A 25903-nucleotide genomic window follows, 5' to 3' on the forward strand; every position below is an offset into this window, starting at 1 on the left:
GGATTTTATTTACTTATTTACTTTATTTATTTACTTATTTAGGCTGTGCCGGGTCTTAGTTGTGACACTCGGACTTCATAGTTGCCGCATGAAGAGTCTTAGTTGCAGCATGCATGCGGGATCTACTTCCCCGAGCAGGGATCAGACGCGGGCCCCCTGCATTGGGAGCGTGGAGTCTTACCAACTGGACCACTAAGGAAGTCCCTAGGATTTTATATAGAGGAAATTGAATAAGGAAAAGAGCTCAGGCTTTAGAAACAACAAACCTCAGTTTCTCATCACCACTTTTATCATGTTTGCTTCATTTTATGGGCAATAGGGAACCTTTGATGGTCTTCAGACCTCTGCCTGTAGAAGGAGAGTGATGATAATCTCACAGTTTACCATTCGGTTAATTTGCATGGTTAATTCTTGATTTGAGCTGATCATTAAGGAGAGGATTAAGAATCAAAGGTTTGCATGTTTTCCAAAAGGCAATTAATCAAAATTTGCATTTCACAGGAAACATTAAGAATGGAGTCTAAACCTTCAAGGATTCCAAGAAGAATTTCTGTTCAACCCTCTAGCTCTTTAAGTGCTAGGATGATGTCTGGAAGCAGAGGAAGTAGTTTAAATGATACCTATCACTCAAGGGACTCTTCGTTTAGACTGGATTCTGAATATCAGGTAACAGCTTAATTTGGAATGTGTGTATATACACAGTCTCATTTTCAAAATCCTTGGGGCCATGTGATTTTCTGGATTTTAGAAAGGTAGTAGAGTGTGTTTATAACACCCTCAGCTGGATCTGAGGCATCCTGTAATCAAAAGATTAATATATCTGCAGCAGACTGATTTAATGTTCCACACTAGCAAAAACTTAATGTTTTTCAAAGTTTTGAACTTCAGAATTTTGAATAAGGGATTGTGGTCATAAGTAAAATGTTCATAGTTTACAAAGACTTGGAAACCTTCTAACCTAAAAGCATTGAAGTATTAGTTGAATTAACAGGCTGTCTTTTACATGAATTATGGGGTTTTATTTTTACAGTTAGTAATGAGTTTGCATTGATTCATAATCTACATAAAGCAATCTAAGTTCCTTTTATGTAGCTAATTTTCCTTAGGACCAATAACACTTTGGTTTTTGAAATAGCTTATTATTGTTATAACAATGGTTGTAGTATAAAACTGTTAAATCTCAGAGGCATGGTTTGTAGCTTTAACACAGTTTATCTTGCTCATCTTTCAAATGTTAAGTTTATCGCATTATTGGCTGAACACCTCATTAAATTGCACGACATTTGCAAAAGTCTGATGTTCCGGTAACTGACTCTAAGAGAATCCTTTAGTGGAAATGTCTGTTTAAGTCTTAAGTAATGTTTATATATTTATATATCATGCAATGTACTATATGACAAAGTCATTTGAAAGTTCTTCTGTGTAGTAATAAGCATTTTATAAAATAGAGAAGCACAAATGAAATAAAATAATTTCTCTAAAATGCCCATATCTACTGCCAGCCTGCTGACATTATGTGTACTGTTTACTTGGACTTATTTTAAATGTTGTTTGATAATGTATTTTTTTTACTCTGTTGCTAGGCAAGAGTATGCTTGCCAGAGGTGCAGAATCACATATTTTCCATTCTACAGAATTAAATGATTGTGACTTGTTAAGAGCACACAATTGGGGTTTTTTCCTATATTAATAAAATTTTGTCTACTGATCTTTGTCTAATTTTTCGTATAGCTAATTAGCTAATTAGTGAGGAACACAGACTCTGAAACCAGACTAAAAGTCTTGAATATATTTAGAAAACTTATTGACATTCACTTTAAAGTAATATTTTCAGACTTTTTCTTCCAGTTTGTTCTTAATGTCATAGATTATTCTGAAAGTCTAATTTTTCATTGTGGAAGTTAAACAAATGCAAACATGTAAAAAAATTTTAAATGTTTTATTGGTTCTTAATAAGATTAATCAGTTTTATAAATTTTGGTGTTTTCCTTAATGTTTTTCAGTTATTTTAAGTGGCTTCCAATCTTTTTCTTTCTTTCTTTAATGGGTTATAGGAGTATTTCCAATCTTGTCAACTATACGTAGGCTGCTTTGCTCTTTTAGTTTTGATTTAGGAACTGAAATTCCTGTGTTCTTGAGGAAAGTACTTTTCTGTTTCCTCTTCTGTGAAATGGTGATAATGGTAATTTTCTTACATAGTTACTGTTAAAATTAATTGGAAGAAATAATACATGTAAAGCACTTAGAACAACAGTTCCTGGACCCTAGTAAGAGTTCAGATGTTACAGGTTATAATTATCATTGTGACTGCTGTTGTTATCATTTCCTGGCTTTGCATTGGTTTAAATAGATAATTAATATCCTTAGGGGATAGTATAATATGTTATCAGAATATTTAAATTATATATCACACATTTAGTTTTATTTAATATTCTTAAGATTATTCAGCAAGATGTGTATTTAATGAATGAAAGAGACCTTTGAATATCAAAGGGAACTTTTTTGGTTAATTGCTGATATTTTCTGACTCAAAACCATCTGGGACACAACACTCTTCCCCCCCCCCTTTTTAAAAATTATTTATTGGCTGCGTTGGGTCTTCGTTGCTGTGCACGGGCTTTCTCTAATTGCGACCAGTGGGGGCTACTCTTTGTTGCGGTGTGCGGGCTTCTCATTGTGGTGGCTTCTCTTTGTTGCAGAGCACAGGCTGTAGGCACGCGGGCTGCAGTAGCTGTGGCACGTGGGCTCAGTAGTTGTGGCTTGCAGGCTCTAGAGCGCAGCCTCAGTAGTTCTGGCACACAGGCTTAGTTGCTCTGTGGCATATGGGATCTTCCCGGACTGGGGATTGAACCCTTGTCTCCTGCATTGGCAGGTGGATTCTTTTTTTTTTTTTTTTTTGCGGTACACGGGCCTCTCACTGTTGTGGCCTCTCCCGTTGCGGAGCACAGGCTCTGGACGCGCAGGCGCAGCGGCCATGGCTCACGGGCCCAGCCGCTCCGCGGCATGTGGGATCTTCCCGGACCGGGGCACAAACCCGTGTCCCCTGCATCGGCAGGCAGACTCTAAACCACTGCGCCACCAGGGAAGCCCCCAGGTGGATTCTTAACTGCTGTGCCACCAGGGAAGTCCCTCCCCTTCTTTATTATACTTAGTGAACCTTGAGAAAGGAGGGTCACAACAGGGCATAGTAGTTCAATCTCATTTACATTATGGATCAGATGATAAGAAAACACCTTATTTATACAGTGCTAGACATTTTGCAGCATATTTTTAATTTTTAATCTTAGTTAAATAGGACAGATGCTTGTGTCATTTCATAAATAAAAGATCTGAAATCTGGAAAGATAAGTGGTTTCTCCCAGTTCCAGGATTAGTATACAGTGTGCCTGAGCTGAAGAATCTAAGACTTCTGGATAGCATTGTGTCTTTGGCAAATGTAGGTTCTAAGTTCCAAACAATTGATTTTCTAAATGTCTTTTGGTTCTTGGCCATTTGTAAGCTGGGCTGCCTCTGCTGTTAATCTTGCTGATATTTCTGTTACTCTATCTTTAAATTTTTGTTACAATTTGAATGGTAGAAAACTGTGATCACCTTAATCTCTTTGGTAACAGTAAATAGAATTTTAGATATTTTTGGAAAGAAAATTTATGTAATTCATATTGTTAAAAGTGAAAATTTGGGAGTATTCTGTGAATATGTAATTATTTTTGTTACTTTTATATATTTTTCTGTAACTTAATTTAAGCAACCCCTAATCCCACTTCTTGCTTTGTGGAGAGATTGATTACTTTTAATATGAAATAATAAAATAGGCTTTTTATGGAGGTTCTAGGTGTTGTTTTATTTTATTTTATTTATTTATTTATTTATTTTGCGGTACACGGACCTCTCACTGTTGTGGCCCCTCCCGGTGCAGAGCACAGGCTCTGGATGCGCAGGCCCAGCGGCCATGGCTCACGGGCCCAGCCGCTCCACGGCACGCAGGATCCTCCCAGACTGGGGCACGAACCCGTGTCCCCTGCATCAGCAGGTAGACTCCCAACCACTGCGCCACCAGGGAAGCCCTCTAGGTGTTTTTTTACAGTTTTTTACATCTTTTTCTAGTTTGTATATTAAGTTACAGAACTCAGTACTATTGTGTATTTTGCAAAGTATGTATTTTCAAGAATTAAAATAACCAATGGTTATTAACCTTTTTTTTGCTCATTTTGGTTTGTTTATCTGCTACAAAGGTAGTTTCCAGGGAAATACATACATATATACATACACACACACACAATGGGACAAGAAAATGAAAATAGTTTTAATTGCAATCAGGAAAATACAAATAAAATATTGAGAGTGAGTTAAGGTTGGTTATAACATTGATATGCATTTGTAAGCCCTTGGCAGTATTCTAAAGTTAAACTTCGGCCCTTGTGTGGGTGTCAGGAGATCACAAGGAAACACAACCAGGTCTATAAGGTGTTTTGTTCATAAGGAAAAGGAAGCAGTGCTTGGCAGTTTAGTCTGAAAGCGGGGACAGTGAATGATATAGAAGACAGTGTCTTCAGGGTAGTATTCATACTATAAGTATATACCTAGTTTAGTGAAACTATTTCTTGGTAAACAGTATATGCAAAGGACATGATGTCAAACTACAGGTCAGTGAAAACAGTTCTGTAAAGGGACAACAGAGTGATCTAAATTAACATTCTTGTAGTCTGTCTTGATCCAGATATTAATCCTAGGATATTTTGAGGGATAAATGAACTCCTAGTCATTCCATTTTGTGTAAACATAAGGTTTCTTACCTAGATTTCTCATAAAGTTGGGCATCATGAATCCATACATTCTTAAGATCAGCTGTCTTTTTTGTGATAATTGAGAAGACTGCTCATTCTGAATAGAAACTAGAATGTAAGACTTCTGCATTAGCCTGGATATGGATACTCTCCAGCATGTGAATATTTAAAATGAAGAAAAGGTCAAAGTTTTAAGTTGTTGCTTATGGTCTGGAAAATTTTTAAGCAGGAATTGTCAGTCATCACAGTCAAGGCATTGATTCATGGAAATGAGGAGCCAAGGAAGAGCATTTTATTCTGGACTTGCTTCCATTACTGTGCGTTATATGATTTCTCTTGATTAAGCGTTGTCCAGTGGATAACATTGGTTGCATTTGCAGCAATTGTTAAGATTATTTTTTTAATAATAGCTTTATCGAGATATAAATCATATAACATATGACTTGCCCATTTAAAGTGTACAATTCAGTGATTTTTAGTATATTCACAGAATTGTGCAAACCATTGCCATAGTCAACTTCAGAATCTTTCATTACCTCAAGAGAATATCCCAGATCTTTTAGCTGTCACTACACTGTCTCCCTCCTCTCCCCCTGAGCAATAAGCAGCCACTAATCTACTTTCTGTCTCTGTAGATTTCCTTATTTGGAACTTTCATATACATGAGTAGAAACATTCTGTATGGTCTTTTATTACTAGCTTGTCTTACATAGCATGTTTGTTTAAAGTTCATCTACATGATGATAGCAGTATCAGTATTTCATTTCTTTTTATGGATGAATAATATTCTATTGTATGGATGTACTACATTTTGTTAATTCATTCAACCACTGATGGACATTTGGGATGTTTTCACCTTTTGGCTATTATGAATAATGCTGCTGTAAGCATTCATGTGCAAGTCTCTCTGTGGACTAATGTTTTCAGTTATCTTGGGTATATACCCAAGAGTAGATTTGCTGAATCATACATACAATAAATCTATGTTCAGTTTTTTGAGGAACTGCTACACTGTTTTCCAAACCCGTTGGGCCATTTTATATTCCCACAGAAGTTATACATGAAAGTTCTGATCTCTTCATCCTTTCCTGTACTTATCTTACATTTTGATTCTGGCCATCCTGTCGTGGGTGTGAAGTGTAGTGTCTTGTAGTTTTGATTTGGATTTCCTTGGTGACTCAGGATGTTGAGCATTTTTTCATGTGCTGATTAGCTATTTTTTTTGTTTTGTTTGTTTGTTTGTTTGTTTGTTTGCGGTACACGGGCCTTTCACTGTTGTGGCCTCTCCCGTCGTGGAGCACAGGCTCCAGACGCACAGGCCCAGCGGCCATGGCTCACGGGCCCAGCCGCTCCACGGCATGTGGGATCCTCCTGGACCGGGGCACGAACCTGTGTCCCCTGCATCGGCAGGCGGACTCTCAACCACTGCGCCACCACGGAAGCCCCTGATTAGCTATTTTTATATTTTTGGAGAAATGTCTATTCAGATCTTTTGCTCATTTTTAAATCAGTTTATTTGTCATTTTATTATTGAATTGTAAGAGTTTTTAGTTTCAAATTCAAATTCTACTTTTTCATTGCTGATATATAGTAAAACAATTGACTTTTGTGTATTAACCTTGTATCTTGAAACCTTTCTATAATTATTAGTTCCAGGAGTTTTTCTTTCAGATTTTCTGTATAATCATGTCATCTGCAAGTAAGGTCTTTCTTCCCAATCTGTATACCTTTTACTTTATTTTCTTGCCTTATTGCATTATCTAGAACTTCCAGTACAGTGTTGAAAAAAGAGTGGTGAAGTGAAAATAACAAAGATCAGAACATAAATAAATGAAATAGAGACTAAAAAGACAAAAGGATAAGTGAAATAAGAGATGGCTTTTTGAAAAGATAAACAAAATAGACATATCTTTAGCTAGACTCACCAAGAAAAAAAAAGACTCAAATAAATAAAACCAAAAATGAAAGAGGAGATGTTACAAATGATACCACAAAAATAAAAAGTAGCATAAGGGACTACTATGAACAGTTATACACCAAAAGATTGGACAACCTTTAAGAAATGGATAAATTCCTGGAAACACAAAACCTATGAAGATTGAATCATGAAGAATTAGAAAATCTGAGCAGACCAATGAGTAAGGAGATTTAATTAGTAATCAAAAGCCTCCCAACAAAAAAAGTCTGGGATCAGAACACTTATTAATTCTACCAAACATTTAAAGAAGAATTAATACCAGTCTTTCTCAAATTCTTCCAAAAAATAGAAGAGGGGTAACACTCCTTAACTCATTTTATGAGGCCAGCGTTACCCTGATATCAACACTAGCCAAGGACACTACAAGAGAAGAAAATTAAAGGCTAGTATCCATGATGAACATAAATGCAGAACTCCTCTACAGAATATTAGCAAACTGAATTCAGCGATAATTTAAAAGGATCATATACCATGGTCAAGGGAGATTTTATCCCTGGCTTGCAAGAATGATGGTTCAACATCTGCATATTAATTAACATGGTACACTACATTAACTAAATGAAGGCTAAAAATCATATCATCTCAAATAGATTCAGAAAAAGGATTGGACAAAATTCAGCATTCATTTATGATAAAAACTCAACAAAATGGGTGTGAAGGGAACGTACCTCATTGTAATAAAGGCCATATATGACAAGCCCAGAGCTAACATCATACTAACTGGAGAAATGTGGAAAACTTTTCCTCTGAGATCAGGAGCAAGATGAGATAAGGATGCCCACTCTTGCCACTTTTATTCAGTATAGTATTGGAAGTCCTAGCCAGAGCAATCAGATAAGAAAAAGGAATCCAAATTGGAAAGGAGGAAGTAAAACTATCAGTATTTGCAGATGATATGATACTATATATAGAAAAATCTAAAGGTCCCATCAAAAAACAACTAATAAATGAATTTGGTGAAGCTGCAAGATATAAAATCAATACACAAAAATCTATTGTGTCAGAGAAATTAAGAAAACAATCCAATTTACAGTTGCATCAAAAAGAATAAAATACCTAGGAATAAATTTAGCCAAGGAAGTAAAAGACCTCTACACTGAAAGCTATAAGACATTGATGAAAGAAATCGAAGAAGACACAAAGAAGTGGAAAGATATTCCATGCTCATGGATTGGAAGAATTAATATTCTTAAAATATCTGTACTACTCAAAGAAGAGTATAGAATGGGTGACGGTGGTCAAAAGGTACAGACTTCCAGTTATAAAATAAATCATGGGGATGTAGTGTACAGAATGGTGACTATAATTAATAATACTGTATTGTGTATTTGAAAGTTGCTAAGAGAGTAGATATTAAAAGTTCTCATCACAAGGAAAAAATTATACTATGTAGTGGGGAATGTTAAGTAGAATTATTGTGGTGGTCATTATATATGTGTGTCTATATAATTACCTTGTGCACTAGAAACTGATATAATGTTATATATCAATATATGTCAGTTTTTAAAAAAAGAGAAAAAGGAGCAGTGAGAAAGGACATCCTTGCCTTGTACCTGATCTTGGTGTGAAGGCTTTTGAGTTTCTCTCCATTAAATATAATGTTAACTGTACATTCTTTGCATTCTTTATCAAGTTGAGGAAGTTACCCTCTATTTCTAGTTTGCTGAGAGTTTTTAATCATAAAGGGGTATTGGATTTTGTACTTTTTTGGATTCAGTTTGCTAATTTTTTTTTTCTTGCTGCGTCACACGGCTTGCAGGATCTTAGTACCCTGACCAGGGATTAAACCCAGGCCACAGCAGTGAAAGCACCAGGTCCTAACCACTATACTGTCAGGGACTTCCCAATTTGCTCATATTTTGTTCAGAATTTTTGCAGCTGTGTTCATGAGAGAGAATGCTCTATAGATTTCTTTCCTTATGTCTTTGTCTGGTTTTGGAATTAAGGTAGTGCTGGCCTCATCATATCATAGAATGAGTTAGGAAGTATTTTCTGTGCTGCTTTCCTCTGAAAGAGATTGTAGAGAATTAGTATAACTTCTTCCTTAAATGTTTGATTGAATTCTCCAGTGAACCCATGTGGGCTTGGTGTTTTCTGTTTTGAAAGCTTACTCTTGATTCTTACTCTTTTATATATTCTAGTTATAAGTTCCTAATTAGGTATATGATTTACAAATATTTTCTCATTAAGGTTCTTTTTTGCTGTACTATTTTAAGGGCGTTTGCATTGGGAATATTTTTTAGCCTTTTTTAGAAGTAATTATTTTATGAATGCAAATACTGACTTATACAATACTAATGGTAAATAAATAATGATTTCATTGACTGTCCTTCCCGAAAACCTCTTGTTGGAAGGGCAACCTAAATAAGTATCATGAAGATAAAAATAAGTAAGTAAATAAAATGAAAATTGGATGCCTGCTAGTAGTTACAGAATGTTTGTAAACTTCCCTTCCATCAAGTTTTCAAACTGTTTAATATGATTTCTCAGATACACAAAGTAGTATTCAGCTACTTTGGTTGGGCTAGACAGCCCCCTGCACATACCATACAATTTTCCTTTCTAATCACAGATAGCCTTTTGAGAGTAACCCATAAAAATTGTTTATTACAGGAGCCAAATCTGTTATTTGGGGTAGAGACTGGAAATTTAGTGAAAATGAGAGAGAACTCCATGGAACTTGAATGGATATTTAATAATTCTATCCACTTCTTATTTTCATATGAATGTTCTTAGTCTGGAGGTAATGAATGCAAAAAGATTAATTGGACTTAACTAATTAAAAAACTAGTGAGTCAAGTGATACCATGAAGAGAGTGAAAAGACAACTTACAGAATGGGAGAAAATATTTGTAAATGATATGCTATCTGACAAGGAACTTGTAACCAGACTATGTAAAGAACTCTTACATCCTAACAATAAAAAAAAACCCAGTTTAAAATGGGCGAAGGACCTGAATAGACATGTGTCCAAAGATGTACAAATGGCCAATGAACGCATAAATAGATGCTCAACATCAGCCATTAGGAAATGCAAATGTACACTATAATGAGACACCACTTCATACCCACTAGAGTGGCTAAAATAAAATTAAAAAGTGAGACAATAACAAGAGTTGACAAGGTTGTGGAGAAATTTGGACCCTCATAAATTGCTTGTGGGGTTTTAAACTGGTACAGCCACTTTGGAAAACAGTTTATTAATTATTCTAAAAGTCAAACTTTGAGGTATTATATGACCCATTAGTTACACCCAAGAAAATTAGAAACATGTCTACACAAAACTTGAACACAGACGTTCATAGTAGCATTATTCATAACAGCTAAGAAGTGCAAACAACCCCAAAAGTACTTTTTTAAGCATCTGGTGTCTGCAAGGCAGTATACTTAAGTATACTTTGGAGACAGACTTTTCCTGATTTCGTTTGACCACCAGTAGTTTTAGATAGCAAAAGAGATAAGATAGTGTATAAATGAACCCCATCCTTTATTTAATTGTTAAAAGAATTCAGAGGGGGAAAAAAGCTAATTGCTTCAGACTGAGAATATTTGAACAGTGGACAAAATTGGATTGGTAGGAACCAGGGAAAAGTTTGACTTTGAATTTAAGCCAGCAGAAAAATTGGTCAGACTTTATTTCTCCTCTCCTATACTGAGTATTTTTGTCTCTGGGATGACATATAGGCTACCTTTTAGAGTTGTGAGTCATGAAAATTGCCGAACAGTGAGTGTGTCTTTATCTCACCAGTGGCCAGTGCCAGAAAACTGTGGAGTGACTTTATAGACTTTTTGTTCATTTCTCACGTTGTCTCTAAATTTGATGAATTTTTATCTTTTATAATGGCTCTCTATTCCCATTACTTTCGTCCCAATGAACGAAAGTAATGGGAATGACTAGCATTTCTTGCTAGTCCAGTGACTTCCTGATTTGCCCACTTTTTGTCCATTCCACTCTTAACCTTCCACAATGCTCTAAAGATCTTTGTAAGTAGTTGATCTGATGGTATTACCTCCTTCAGTAGCTCCTAAAGTCTTATTTGTGGAGGTGCTATTCAATAACATTTTGTCCAGTCCATGCAAAATGAGAAAAATAAGGACAAGTTAGGAATTTTGTACAAGTAAAATTTATTCACCTTACAAGTCTGTTTTATTCTGTTATGTTCTTGTTTTAGGAGCATATAAAATGCCCTTTTTAAAAGATTAGGGAATGGGGTTAGGTGGTATTCGCTATTTTCGTTTTCCTTACCTGTCAAAAGTAGCAGTTCTTCCTAAATTTTAAATCAAACCATTTTTTTTTAATTTTTGGTCTTTGATATTCAAAGGTCTTAGAACCACTGGCCTGCAGGATTAAGTCCCTGATACCTTGACAATGGCACATAAAATGATTTCATTCTGAAATAGCTCATGAATTTCATCTCATGTGCTATTCCAGTTCATTGACTGGGGGCTCTGTGGACAACTTGGTGTGAAAGGCTTGTGAGACCAAGTTTGTGCTAAGCTGAGGAGTTCTACATTTAATTAGCAAAATATTGAATGGGCAAGGGATGGATGAAATCCTGATATGCCCATTCCTACTTTTTCAGCTTTGCATCTTCTGCTTTTCCATGTATGTGCACAGTTTATTCTGTAGAGTTACCATGGACTAATACAGTTCCCTGAATGCATGCAGTATGCTTCTCATAATTAAAAGATAATCGGAGATCAAGTAAGTAGTGATGCCTTAGAAGAATTCCCATGGCAGAATAGTTGAGACATCTTTTTATCTTTTTGTGTTGTCTGTCTATAATCTTCCTCATTTGCCTACTCAGTGAACTCCACCTATGGAGTTCATAGTTAATCACCTATGAATTCTCCCCTGCTTTCCTCAGACATAGTTTTTTTTTTTTTTTCTGTAAAACTTTCAACATATCTCCTATTACAGTACTTACTTATATTATACCTACTTATTTATCTGTACTCTAAAACTCTTTGATGGAGCACATTATTTGGGCTCTTATGTTTATAATACTAGGTTAATATAGACTGAATTTATGGCCCATGATAACATTCCATTTTTAACTTTTCTTTTGTCAAGAAATATAACACTTTAAAGAATGTTGTTTCATTTTAATATTCTTCAATAAAATGAACTACTTACCATCTACTTACATGTTAAAATGGTTTATAAATGTCTTTTTTCCTTTATTTCCTAGAATAAAAGTTATTTCCTAGAAATAACTTTTAACGTTAGTGGTAAGTGTCTTTAAGCAATTCAGAGATTATGCGTCAAATTTGTCCTTCTTGGTCTCTTTCTCTGTGTGCGTGTGTGTGTGTGTGTGTTTGTACATTGTAACTTCTGTGTTATTTCATGTTGTACATATAATTATATGTTTAAAGAAAAAACCTTGAGCTTAGAGTTTTACAGTATGTAGTTTTAGCTGTTTCTTCCTTCACTGATGAAGAAATTCCGTATATTAGGATTTTTTTTTTTAGTACCATTTATAGTGTTTTACTGTATTCCTGAGATGGACATAAGATCCAGATACATTTTATATTAGTTGAAAATCTTATTTTTATAGTGGAGTATTCACAGTCACTTTCTATATTGGTGCCTTTCTTGGTGTTCTGTTTATCTAAGAAGAGGAAACAAGGTTCCTCAAAAGGTTAATATTAAACCAGGAGAACAAAATGATTACATATAAAGTTTTTACTCTTCAGTGTTTCCTAGACTAGTGTTTATATTCAGTTACATAGAAAACATAATCTAAATCAGATTGGTTACCTAGCAAAGTACAATTAAAGTATAAAGTAAAGGGACAAGTGGTAGAAGGGAACAAAGACGATGAAAAACCTACATGGTAGAAAAATTTGTGTCTGTGAGGAATGAATGGTCCTTGGGAATTTATTAGAGCACTGTAGATTAAATGTAATATTTAAATTTAAAAATTGCAAGTGTTTTATTGTTCCTTTAAAAAACTTTTTTTTAACTTACAGTCTACATCAGCATCAGCATCTGCATTACCATTTCAGTCTACGTGGTATAGTGAGTCTGAGATAACTCAGGGAGCACGTTCAAGATCGCAAAACCAGCAACGGGATCATGATTCAAAAAGACCTAAACTTTCCTGTACAAACTGTACATCTACCTCAGCTGGGAGAAGTGTTGGACATGGTTTAAATGCAGTATCAGGTAATAATTAAATTTGTATAAATATAAATCACTGTGTATGTATTTTGGACAAAAGCCCTTTTCCCAAGATGTAGTGTACTAATAAGCAAGTAGATTGCACGTAAGACTGGGTCAGAAATAGAGCGGAGGTTCCAAAATCTTAACTAAGTTAGAACTGAAATTAACTCTTCATCTTGGATTTTTGTTCTAAATTTGGTACAGATATCTTACACAAACAGGATATTAGCAGATTTTAATTAATTAGAATAGCTAATACATATGGTAATAAAATTAGTAAAAGTGACATGTATTTTGCTGGTTATTATAGGAGGTAAAATTTTAAATTGTTAATAAGAAAGCCAGATTTACTGATACATGTTTCCTTAGCATATTTTTTGTGAATAATAAACATTGTGCTATATAACACATATTTTCAGAAAATGTAGAAATTCTTTAGTTAAAAAATAGTTGGCGGTATTCTAGTGGGAGTTCTATACAGGAATTAGAAAGCTATGGTTCTAGTCCTCTAACTATGTGACATTGGACAAGTCACTTTACCACTCTGGTATGAAAGACTTATGCATAAAGTTCCATGCTTAGTATCTTGTACTCACAGATACTAAGATACAGGCACACATTTGTTGCACAAATTGGAAAGATCTTTTGTTGAGAGGTACTTCCTCACTTATACTTCTCTTCAAATGAAACACTAGCCAATGCCTGAAATAGTTTTAAGGTAAGATAAAACTTGTGATGACACAGTTGGTCTTGAATTGCATATGTACTACTAAATGAATTAGTGTAAGCGATTCCTTTCTATTTCGATAGGCAGGACTGCCATGGGAAAGACACTGCCCATCTGAAGGATTTTAAGAGTAGTGTGATGGGTAAGAGCAGACTGACCTTAACTTTGTAGACAAATACCATTGTGTAGAGATACTTTTGTTCTCCTCTGGTCTGTGAAGGCATAGCATTAACCCTGGGCCGTTTCCCTTAACGAAGGGAAATTATTAAGGCTATTAGGACTAGGAGAGGAAGACCCAGAATTTCAAGGTAAATAGTGAGGGGGGAAAGTTTTGAGACTTAGTTTTTAATTTCTTTTTAAATGAAATCATATCTAACAAAGTTTAGATTATAATTGCAATGATACATTACTTCTTAGCATAAGAATGAGCCAAATATGGTGGCAATAATAGTTCTGACAAAATAGTATTATAACCTACAGTATAACCTCTTTCATTTCAAGATGGCTTTGATTTTGATTTTGGCTGTTCTCCGACATCACTTTGATCAACTTTTCATGAAATTCTGCATCTTTGGCAAGCTTTATATTTTCGTTCTGTAATCATTTTACGTCATGTTTATATATTGTACGGTCAGATGTTCTAGAGAGTGACATTGACATCCTAGACGGGGGTAGATCATAGTATTAGAGAAGGATGTGTTTGAGTAGGAGATAATTTTATAAGTGATTATTTCACTAGTGAATAATTTATGTTTTGCTCAGTTTTGCTTTTGATTGCAACTGTGTAACTGGGGATTCCTGTAATAAACCATAATTACCTCTCTGTGTAATACTGAAGATCTGTTGTCATCAGAAACCTTGAAAGCTTTCTCTGAATTAAGACTTCTTCAATTATTTTAAGATTCTTCTTGGAGGCATAGTCAAGTTCCCAGATCTTCATCAGTGGTACTTGGATCATTTGGAACTGACTTAATGAGAGAGAGGAGAGCAGATTCCTCCATTAGTAATCTTATGGATTATAGTCACCGAAGTGATGATTTCACAACTTCATCATGTATGTATAAACTATTGTTATGCATAATTTATCTAATAATGTTACATTTTTGTCTTTGTATGTCGTTAAAATCACAGTACAAAGGAATAAATGAAGTGAATATTATGAAGATTTAGAATACAGGATAGCTTGATATGTTTTCAACCTTATTTGTCATTTTACTTTTAAAAATGTAAACAATATAAAATATTTAGATATACATGAGTATCCAGATTCTGTCTGCCTATAATTTTTTCACTCTTAAGAATGTATGTTTTACATATACTTGATAATTCTTGTATACTACAATATAATTTGCCTTGTGAATTAACTAAAACTTGAAATCATCATTTTAAGACATAATGTAGAATTCCTTTAGTTTAATATGAATTTGTCTTTATTTTCATTTAGTTGAAATAAAGACCCACACTGTTTCTGTCAGTGTACATAAGCCAAAACTTAAAAAAAAAATAGAAGTCCAGTGCACTGTCCATTGTGCGACAGAGCCACCTTAAAAAAAATAAATGCCATAAAACAATATCACTAAATAACTGAAGATAAAAGGTGCTAATTGAAGTTGAGAAATATAGCAGACAGAAGTGGAATTTGATTTACAGAGAAGAAAATACATTTCTATTTAAAGATTTAACTAGATTATTTTAAATAATCTGTTGGGGCAAGCCATTGCTTTATTTAAGACAAATGAAAGCATCTTTTCATTTGCTTGGCTTTGGGTGGAGGAGCTTTAGTAGGCAGTGTCGGTAGCTTCTCGGTTTGGGGGGTAAAAATATACAGAATAGAATTTAGTCCCTAACAGTTAATCCTTCCATGAGGCACCATGTATTAGCACAGTAGCAATCTAGCTGTTAAACTAGATGTATGGATGAATATTCTTTATGAAGGAATGCTTTGGTATATCTCTTTCCATTTGATGATTAGAACCATCAGTAGTGTACTATTAAAATCGCAGATGCCAGGGCTCTCTTCTGACTCAGTATTGGGAAAAAAAAAAAAAAAGCATAGTTATGTCTGATGAGTAACCGGGTATAAGAGTCACTGCTGTTAACTTGAAAGAAAAGATAAAACATTGGAGAAATTTTGAACTGTTAGCATGGTTTGCTATGAAACTATAAGGGTGATAGTATTTATGTGAAATAACTTTTGTTCTTGTTCCAGAGTAAGAAAAATCTCCAAAACACTCTATTATTATTTTGCTTTTACTTGTTATGAGTCATTTACCTTGAATTTGTTTGCCCATTTAAAATCCCTTATCCATTTAGATGTTAGATATTCTTCTACCATATCAATTTCTAATTAATAAATTCAACTGTTTTAACTTCATCAAGTTGGTAGATTGATGTTTGCCTCTCATAAGCTATAATACATTTCTTTTTTTAAAAATTTGTAATGCTGACTTTATACAGCAGTATTGGATTTTACCAAAGGTATAGAAAGACAAATATGTTTATTTTTTCTGTAATAATAGTTAAGCTGTGTAATTATAATATGCCAGTATTCAGTTTGAATCCAGTGTTTAATTTTGGCAGTGATTAGTGGTTAATAGACACAACCTTAATAATGCACAAATTTTTCATGTAATTGACTACCTTTCCTTTCTTTCAAAAATAGATGTTCAAGACAGAGTTCCTTCTTCATATTCACAAGGAGCAAGACCAAAAGAGAACTCTTTGAGCACTTTACAATTGAATACATCATCTACAAATCACCAAATGCCTTCTGAACATCAGACCATACCATGTTCTAGGGACTCTGGTAGAAATTCTTTAAGATCAAATTTTTCTCCAAGAGAATTAGAATCTCCCCAAAGCAGTATACAGCCTGGATTTTCTTATATTTCAAATAGAGGTGAAACCTCAACTATAGGCAGTTCAAATAGGGTTGGCTCATCTCAAAGATCATTTCAAGAATCTTCTGACAATGAAGGTAGGCGTACAACAAGGAGATTGCTGTCACGTATAGCTTCTAGTATGTCATCTACTTTTTTTTCACGAAGGTCTAGTCAGGATTCCTTGAATACAAGATCATTGAGTTCTGAGAATTCTTACATTTCTCCAAGAATCTTGACAGCTTCACAGTCTCGTAATGCAGCATCAGCTTCTGATGGTCCTGATAACAGGGCATCCGAAGCTTCTCAGGGATTTCGATTTCTTCGGCGAAGATGGGGTTTGTCATCTCTTAGCCAAAATCATAGCTCTGAGCCAGATTCCCAAAATTTTAACCAAGAATCTGAAGGTAGAAATACAGGACCATGGTTATCTTCCTCACTTAGAAATAGATGCACACCTTTGTTCTCTAGAAGGAGGCGAGAGGGACGAGATGAATCTTCAAGGATATCTACCTCTGATATACCATCTAGATCTCATCATATTTTTAGAAGAGAATCAAATGAAGTGGTTCACCTTGAAGCACAGAGTGATCCCCTTGGGGCTACTGCCAGCAGACCACAAGCATCTGCAGCACCAAGCAGTGCTGCTACGGGGGGCTCCGTATCGGATTCGGCTCACAGTGGACGAAGTACAGGAATAACAGGGATCCTTCCTGGTTCCTTATTCCGATTTGCAGTGCCCCCGGCACTTGGAAGTAATTTGACCGACAATGTCATGATCACTGTAGATATTATTCCTTCAGGTTGGAGTTCATCTGATGGAAAAAATGATAAAACTAAAAGTGTACCCTCAAGAGACCCAGAAAGACTGCAAAAAATAAAAGAGAGGTAAGTTTGAATACCTATCTTAAGCCTGTGAAGAACAGATGAGAGAAAGAATTGTTTGTTTCTAAAATGGTTTCTCATAAGAGTGATGTCTGGGGCTTCCCTGGTGGCACAGTGGTTGAGAGTCCACCTGCTGATGCAGGGGACATGGGTTCGTGCCCCGGTCCGGGAAGATTCCACATGCCGCGGAGCGGCTGGGCCCGTGAGCCATGGCCACTGAGCCTGCGCGTCTGGAGCCTGTGCTCCGCAATGGGAGAGGCCAGCAATGAGGCCTGCGTAACCCCCGCCAAAAAAGAGTGATGTCTGAAATTTCTTGCCTTAAAATTTACATCCAGTAAGATGTTAGCGTCTTGCTCAGAGGTAAAATGGATAAGAATTAATACTGGTGGTGGGCACTGGGGGTGTAGATTGCATTGGGAAATAATCTAAAGATTATTTTTAACCAGCTTTGGCTACAGATACATATAGATATATGTATATATAAAAATATATAAAATCTTAATATACAAATCTTACATATACAAAATCTTAATCTCTTACCCTGTTTCTAGGTAGACTAGTGCTAAATGGGATTGGTAAAGCAGCCCAAGTCGTTGTGGATTATCAAGACAATGTTTCAGCCTTTAATAATATCACTTATTGGGACTTGCCTGTTGGTCCAGTGGCCAAGACTGCGCTCCCAATGCAGGGGGGCTGGGTTTGATCCCTGGTCAGGGAACTAGATCCCACATGCCACAGCTAAGAGTTTGCATGCCGCAACTAAAGATCCCACGTGCCACAACTAAGAGCCAGTGCAGCAAAATAAATAAATAACAAAAAAATAAGATCATTTATTTACCATTTATTTGTATTTCTCACTTCAAATCTTTTTTGGAATAAGGTAAAATCGTTTCCACAAATTTTAAAATTTTGTTTTTAAGTCCAAATGTATACTGAATATTCTTTATATATTGTCACTATTTGACAGAGATAGCAGTTTAAATTCAGGACTTAGAATCTTTTTATTCATGTGAAATCTTTTGTAGAGTTTAGTTGCTTTAAAATCTTTGGGAAAGGGCTTCCCTGGTGGCGCAGTGGTTGAGGGTCCGCCTGCCGATGCAGGGGACATGGGTTCGTGCCCTGGTCCAGGAAGATCCCACATGCCGCGGAGCGGCTGGGCCTGTGAGCCATGGCCGCTGAGCCTGCGCGTCCGGAGCCTGTGCTCCGTAACGGGAGAGACCACAACAGTGAGAGGCCCGCGTACCGAAAAAAAAAAAAAAAGATGAAAGATCTGAGATTTTTCACTCCAACTTAATTATTTTGTCATGTAAGTGTAGTTACTTACTTTTTCCACCTATTAAAATTAGTTTTATGATAAAATGGGATACGATAGTACATGTAAAATATGCTTGTAAGAAGAAAAGACTTATGTAAAGCTAAGGTCATTGGGTGTTTTTGTTTTTTCTTGTTCATAAAGGCCCCATGTAATGGAATTTTGGGGGACCATAGTTGTTATATCATTTTAGGGTTTTTTGGTCTTTAAGAGGAAATACATTCAAATCTTGCTCTGGGGAATAAAGGGAGCTTCGCATGCTTTCTGAGATACTGAACATTGACTAATATCTTCCCACTTTCCCTTATATAGGACAAATTGTTACCATGTGACTGTTCTCTTCTTTTAAAATTTGCGCTTTTTCCTTCCTTGTAGAAAGATTTACTCTGCCCTGGTAGTGTTAGCTTTAATGTTATTACAGGAGCTCCCTCTAATTGCAAGCTGTCTACTGAGTAATGTAGTAACTATTATATTTCTTGTGCTCAAAGTTAGATTAATTTGAGTGCAGTAGTGTAAGTAGGGCAAAAAATTAATTTAGTGATTTCCAAAGAGAAGCTAAGTAAGCCATCACCACCCTGTCTGGTAAGATAGTTTAAAAAGCAGCATTTGTTGCTTATTTTGACAGAGTTTATATGTGTGTGTTCCTTTATTACATATTTTGCTTAAAAATGAGGATTATAAGATACTTTACAATTAAATGAATAAAAGTGTAAAAAAATTGAGTCTCCCAAAGTAAAAACTATCAACCAAAGAAAGTTATATCTAAAGGTAAAACATAAATGTTAATGCTTGAGGTTGTATCTGGTTAATCCTAGGCATGAAAGTCACCTAAAAGTACGCCTGTTCCTCTTTCCACACATCTTTTGCTAAACTCATTTGGAACCCATATCATCCAGGTTATATTTCAGTAACAGTTTAGCATTCTGTATCAATTTACTGAGTACCTTTTTCATGTCAGCAGTAGACTAAGGCAATAGGGATTTTAATTTAAAAAATTACTTGTCTTACAGTGATCATTCTGCATTTAAATTAAGCAGTACATGTTGGCCTGTGAAATAGAGGACATAGGTTAATGGAAACTGCTCCACACTTTAAAAGCCTACCCTTGTAGAAATCAGGATGATTTAATAACATCGCTGGGGTGGGGAAAATGAAAATTTTTTTAATCTCTTCTTTTGTTTTTTTTTATTATGATTTAATACAAAAAGCTTATCAGTTTAAACATATGTGGCTCTGCTAACATGTAAATTGAAAAATCACAAGTCAATATTTGTTTAATTCATCAAACTTGTCTTAAAAGTTTTGGGGGGACAGGGACTTCCCTGGTGGTCCAGTAGTTAAGACTCTGTGCTCCCTATGCAGGGGGCCCAGGTTCAATCCCGGTTGCGGAACTAGATCCCACATGCCACAACTAAAAGATCCCGCATGCTGCGACTAAGAGCCCACATGTCACAACTAAAAGATCCCGCAAGCTGCAACGAAGATCCCTCGTACCGCAACTAAGACCTGGTGCAGCCAAATAAATATTAAAAAAAAAAAAAGTTTTGCAGGGACAAAAGTGATGGGTATATAAGTACATTATCTTTATACTGCTGGAATTGAAGTAGTCTATGGTACTGCAGAAATTAAAATCTTAGTGAAACTTACAAATTGTGAAAAATATGGAATTTAAACTCTGATAGCAGGGGTGGGGTGTGGTGGCGGTGGGATGAATTGGGAAACTGGGATTGACATATATATACTAATATTTATAAAATAGATTAATACGAACCTCATGTATAAAAAATAAATAAAATTTAAAAAATAAACTGTGGTACCAAAGATAATTACTTAAACCATTTGAAGATAAGTAATAGGATAGCCTACCTCATTTACCTTTAAAATATTTATTATAATTTTTATTCTTACTGATACAGTTTTTCTTAGAAGTTCCTGTTTACTATTATTGTTGTTTGCCTTTTTTCTACCTAGAGAGACCATGATATTGTTTGGGATTATGTATGATTGGAAATGACCAACCAGGATGGTTTTGATAGCTCTGTTTAGGAAATGTACCTTTTTTTCCAGCCTCCTTTTAGAGGACTCTGAAGAAGAAGAAGGTGATTTATGTAGAATTTGTCAGATGGCAGCTGCATCATCCTCTAACTTGCTGATAGAGCCATGCAAGTGCACAGGAAGTTTGCAATATGTCCACCAAGAGTGTATGAAAAAATGGTTACAGGCCAAAATTAACTCTGGTAAGATTTACCCTTTTGTGTATTTTGTTTTCACAGTTTTTTCAAGAGATGCACGTATGTATGCATTTTAATTAACAAATATGGTTATAATTTATTGATTGTCAAATTTATACTCTTATCAAAAGCATCGATCATTTTTTGAAGCAAAAGCATTGAAGAGCATTAGTCTTGCTTCATAAATTTAACGTATAATAGTGTTTCTTATATTTCATTTACTGAACAATCTACTGTCATACATGTATAATGCAACTGTAATTTGTTATTGTTGGTAACCCTTACATCATGCAATATCTTTCTGAATCAAAGAAATACTCTTACTGTTTACCAACTATGTGTCCTTGAGAAAGTTTTATTGTCTCTAATGTTGCTGTGCAGCAATAAGATTACTGTAGGGAGTCGTTGTTTATTAAGTGCCTGTTATGGAGCCAGGCATTGTTCTAGATGTGGGATATAGAGAACAAGACAGACAAGGCACTTGCTCTCCTGGTGGAATTACGTGTTAAAGGAATGCCTTGTTGAGGTGAGGACATTTATACTTGAACGAAGAGGAGCTAGCTATTCTAGAATGAAAGGAAAAGCATTCCAGCACACAGAACAACTAGTATAGAGACTTTAAGGTGGGAATGACTTAGGTGTGTTTGAGGAATTGAATGAAGGCCCAGCATGGCTGGAGTATAATTAGTGGGAAAGGAGAGGGGTGATAAGTTGAGGTAAGCGAGATTAGCAGAGGCTAGCTCATTTAGGACTTTGAAAGTTAATGTCAGAAGCTTAGATTTTTAGGTAAGTGTTGTGGGAAGCCACTGAAGGTCAGGGGAGTGAAATGATCTTATTTATGTTTTGGCTGCTCTGTGAAGAGTGGAGTTTAGTGGGACAAGAGTAGAAGCAGGGAGGTCAACCGGGAATCTATTGTGTTGACCAACCAGGAGTCTGTCTTTACAAGAGGTAGTGATGGTGGTGGTAGAAATGGATGATGGATTCTGGTATGTTTTGGAGGTAGATTCTATAAGACTCGCCAGTGGATTGGATGTGGTGGAGTGAAGGAGAAAGAACACTTAGCAAAGCTCACATTTTTGCCTTGAGCAACTAAATAAATGGTGGGGCCATTTACTGAAAATAAAGAAGACAGAATAGAATAAATTTGGGAGAGGAAATGTAGTTCTGTTTTAGAAATACTGTATTTGAACTGTTTATTAAATAACCATATGGAAATGGTTATGGGCAGTTAGCAAGACAGGCGTGATGTTTCAGGGGTTTTAGCACAGAAAATAACAGTTTAGGAATCATGAGCACGTAATATTTCAAGATTTGAAATTAAGTAAGGTCACTTGAGCAAGAGCAGATATTAAAAAATGATCCCAGGGCAGAGCCCTGAGGCACCCAAACGCTTAGTGGGAACAGAGAAGGAGATTTGAGGAGCAGCCTCAGTCTGGTATGAAGAAAACTGAGAAAATGTAGTGTTGTGCAAGCCAGAAGAAGAAAATGTTTTAAGAGGGTGTAACCAACCCTGTCAGGTACTGCAAAGAAATCAGAACAAAGAGATAAGAACAAAGAAATGGGGCTTCCCTGGTGGCGCAGTGGTTGAGAGTCTGCCTGCCGATGCAGGGGATGCGGGTTCCTGCCCCGGTCCACGTGGAGCGGCTGGGCTCGTGAGCCATGGCCACTGAGCCTGCGCGTCCGGGGCCTGTGCTCCACAACGGGAGAGGCCACAACAGTGAGAGGCCCACGTACATCTTAAAAAAAAAAAAAAAGGAACAAAGAAATGACAGCTGGATTTGGTAGCATGGATGACCTTGGTGACTTCAGTGCTGGGGCGGTGGTGGGGAGGTGTCTTTATGATCAAATTGAGCTGAGTAAGACTGGGGAAGCAGCAGCATAGACGCCCTCTTACAATAAGCTTTACTGTCAAGGAGATTGGAGACACAGTAGGAATTGGAGAGTTATATGGGGTCATGGTACATGTTTTTGTTTTGTGTTTGTTTTGAGGTAGAAATTTGAGGGCATTTTTTATTTTAACAAGAGATACAATGGAGAGAAAAAAATTATGAGAAGGGAAGGGAGGGCTTCCCTGGTGGCTCAGTGGTTGAGAGTCCGCCTGCCGATGCAGGGGACACGGGTTTGTGCCCTGGTCCGGGAAGATCCCACATGCCGCAAAGCGGCTGGGCCCGTGAGCCATGGCCGCTGAGCCTGCACGTCCGGAGCCTGTGCTCCGCAATGGGAGAGGCCCGCGCAAAAAAAAAAAAAAAAAAGAGGGAGGGTAAAGATGGGATTCAGAGCACAAGTTGAGTAGTTAGCCTTTAATAGGAAAAAGGGTACTTCATCGCTAGAAAGCTAGTGTAGATATGGATTATTGATCAGTTTGTTGCTTTGGTGAGAAGGTGCTTGAATTCCTATATAATTGTTTGTTTTCTTAGTAAGGTCTTTAGCTGATGAGGGGATGGGTTAAGAGATTTTCATGTGTGGGGAAAATAACATTCTAAAATGCTTTCAGGGTTTTCAGGTAGTACTAATGTCCATAAAAATCTGTGGCCATGAATATGATTTAAAAGTGGGATTGGGATACAGGTACATTTTTTTCAGAAGCAGTTTTCAGATACTTGGATACAGATGAGGATTTGAGTTCGATGGGGTTGGGACCTTTGCCAGGCAAGTATGATGAAGGGAGTTAAGGGTGTTATAAGGCTGTAGTTGTGGTAAGCCTAGAAATTAGACAAAATAAGGAAGGGAGTAAGGACATTAGTAAGTAGCGAGAAGTGGTAGGGTCAGTGTCTTTGAATCTCAGTGACATTGAAGAGAATTGCCAGAGTAGGTGAGCTAAAATGATGAAAAGTTGTAGGTGCACAGGAGACGATGTTTAAAATACGGATTTTAGGAGTAGTGCAGTACACTGCAATGACAGGGTCAAGGGTATGACCATAAAGTAGGTGGCTTAGGTGGGGAAGGGTAATAATATTGGAAGCAAGGATGTTGAGGAAGTCAGAATCAAATGTGGTCTTATGTGCATGTTGAAATAGCCAAGAAATAAGCTGGGTAAAGAAGAGACGTGCTAAAGTCATTAATGAATGAGGAGGGACTTAGAGTTTCAAAACAGCAATAGGTGTGGGGAGGGGGCATCTATCCCTATTTCTTGGTCCTGAGGTACAAAGCATTGTGGGGGAAAAAATGGCTGCAGAAGAGTATGTATCAGTTTGTGAGGCACTGTGGTTCAGGCTTGAAGTTGAAGAGATAATCATAAAGGAGATTGGTTAAGATGAATTTAATGTTAGACTATAAGTACCAGAGGACCTAGTGAAATGTTACTCGTAGGGTAAGAATGTGACTAGTAGGGTGGGAAATTAGACCAGAGTAATAAATGTACATAATTGTGTGAAAAGGACAGTCTGATGATGATAGCTGGGTAGCATAGGCAAACAGGTTGTGAGGTATGATGGTATTAATTTTAATAACCTGTTGGAGGAGTTTGAGTAACCTATTCAAACTGGAGATTACGAGGCTAGTGGGAAACTTTTTTCCTGCAGCAAGGTTAGCAAAGGCCTCCTTGGGGTAGGGAGTTATCTTTTCTTGTAACCTAACCTGGTCCCAAACCTGTGGGATAGGGCTGTCTTACCTGTAGCAGCCTCTTCTTGGCTGTATAGTGTTATGACAGCCTCATAGGCTTTATTAGTCACCACCCTGGGGTGTTATTAAGATAAAATGAGTGCTCAGCATGGTTCTTGACACTTAGCAAGGGTCCAGAGATGTTAGGTATTACCAAAATGAAAAACAACTTGACTCACCTTCTGTTATATTTGCAATTGGATTGTTAGTATTATGTAGGCAGGAAAACAGATAACACAATGTATTGTCTAAGAACATTGGATTTTTGGAGTTAGACATGCTTAGGTTGGAATATTGACTCCAACACTTAACTATAGGATTTTGAGTAAGTCTCTTTTAACATTGGTTCTGAACCCTGGTTGCTGATCAAAATATTAACCATTGGAGTTTTTAAAAACATAGATGCCTCACATCCATTCCTAAACATTTTTAAGTAGGTCTGGGGTTGAGCCTCAGTTTCATCATGAATAAAATTGAGTAATAGCTTGTTGTTAAGGTCAGATGAGATGATGTTTATGAATAGTTTCTCACAGTATTGGACTCATAGTAAGTACTCAATTAAATAGGTTTTAAAGGTAATAATAAGTATTCATGGTCAAATGAATGTTAAGATCTCAAGAACTGAACCTTCCTTTTAAGTTTCCACAAGGCTTTCTCGTATTTACATAAAGACCCCATCTGGTAGGTGATTCTCTGGTAGAGATTCATTTCAACATTTATTAGGCAGCTACTATATATGGACTGTTAAAACTCTATAGGATGTTCAAAGCTGAATAGAATACGTCTAGTACAAGTTTAGGCAAATGCAGTCAGGGCCTACTGAATGAGGTGGGGTGTAAAGGACAGAGTCCTGGATTAAAGATTGTAGGGATAAATGGGTTCCTCCCATCTGCGTATGGCCTTTTTGAACAACTTCTGTAGGTCACTTGTTCCATGGAAGAGAAAAATGAAACCCTAAGATGTGAAAGACTTTGTTTTAATGATATCCAGTATCCATATTTTATGACCATCACATTTTTCCTGCTTCTGAATCAGAGAATAAATGTCTGATAAGAAAGAGAAAGCCTTCTGAAGTTTCACATTATTTATATTCTCCATCAGGTCACAATACTATGGACTTATCCTTGAATCTCCAGAACTTCTAATCTATTTTGGCACATAACAAACACTCAGTAAATGTTAGTTAAATTGAATCTAAATCTTTATCTTGTTTATGCACATGACTTGCTCTAATTTTTAGTACATTTTTTCATTTTAAAACCCTGTCTAAAAATAAACACAAGGGGGAAAATGTCTATTTATTTAATTAGACAAGACTTACTTAATTGGAGCCAGAAGCTT

The 25903-nt window shown here is 36.2% G+C and overlaps 1 protein-coding gene across 4 annotated transcripts in view; it reads left to right on the plus strand.

Moving 5' to 3' along the window:
- Window positions 1-513: 513 nt before the first annotated feature.
- Window positions 514-25903, plus strand: part of MARCHF7 (membrane associated ring-CH-type finger 7) — a 33481-nt gene continuing 8091 nt past the window's right edge. For 2 of the 4 annotated variants that reach the window (XM_065880513.1, XM_065880512.1), the window contains exons 1-5: window positions 514-666; window positions 12736-12931; window positions 14557-14709; window positions 16318-17422; window positions 20799-20968. In XM_065880513.1, the coding sequence (XP_065736585.1) occupies window positions 514-666; window positions 12736-12931; window positions 14557-14709; window positions 16318-17422; window positions 20799-20968 (1777 nt within the window). The remainder of the gene's footprint in view (window positions 667-12735; window positions 12932-14556; window positions 14710-16317; window positions 17423-20798; window positions 20969-25903) is intronic. The other 2 variants (XM_065880515.1, XM_065880514.1) reach the window with 1 other exon arrangement.

This window comes from Phocoena phocoena, chromosome 7 (genome assembly GCF_963924675.1).
Source record: "Phocoena phocoena chromosome 7, mPhoPho1.1, whole genome shotgun sequence".
NCBI classification, from domain to species: Eukaryota; Metazoa; Chordata; class Mammalia; order Artiodactyla; family Phocoenidae; genus Phocoena; species Phocoena phocoena.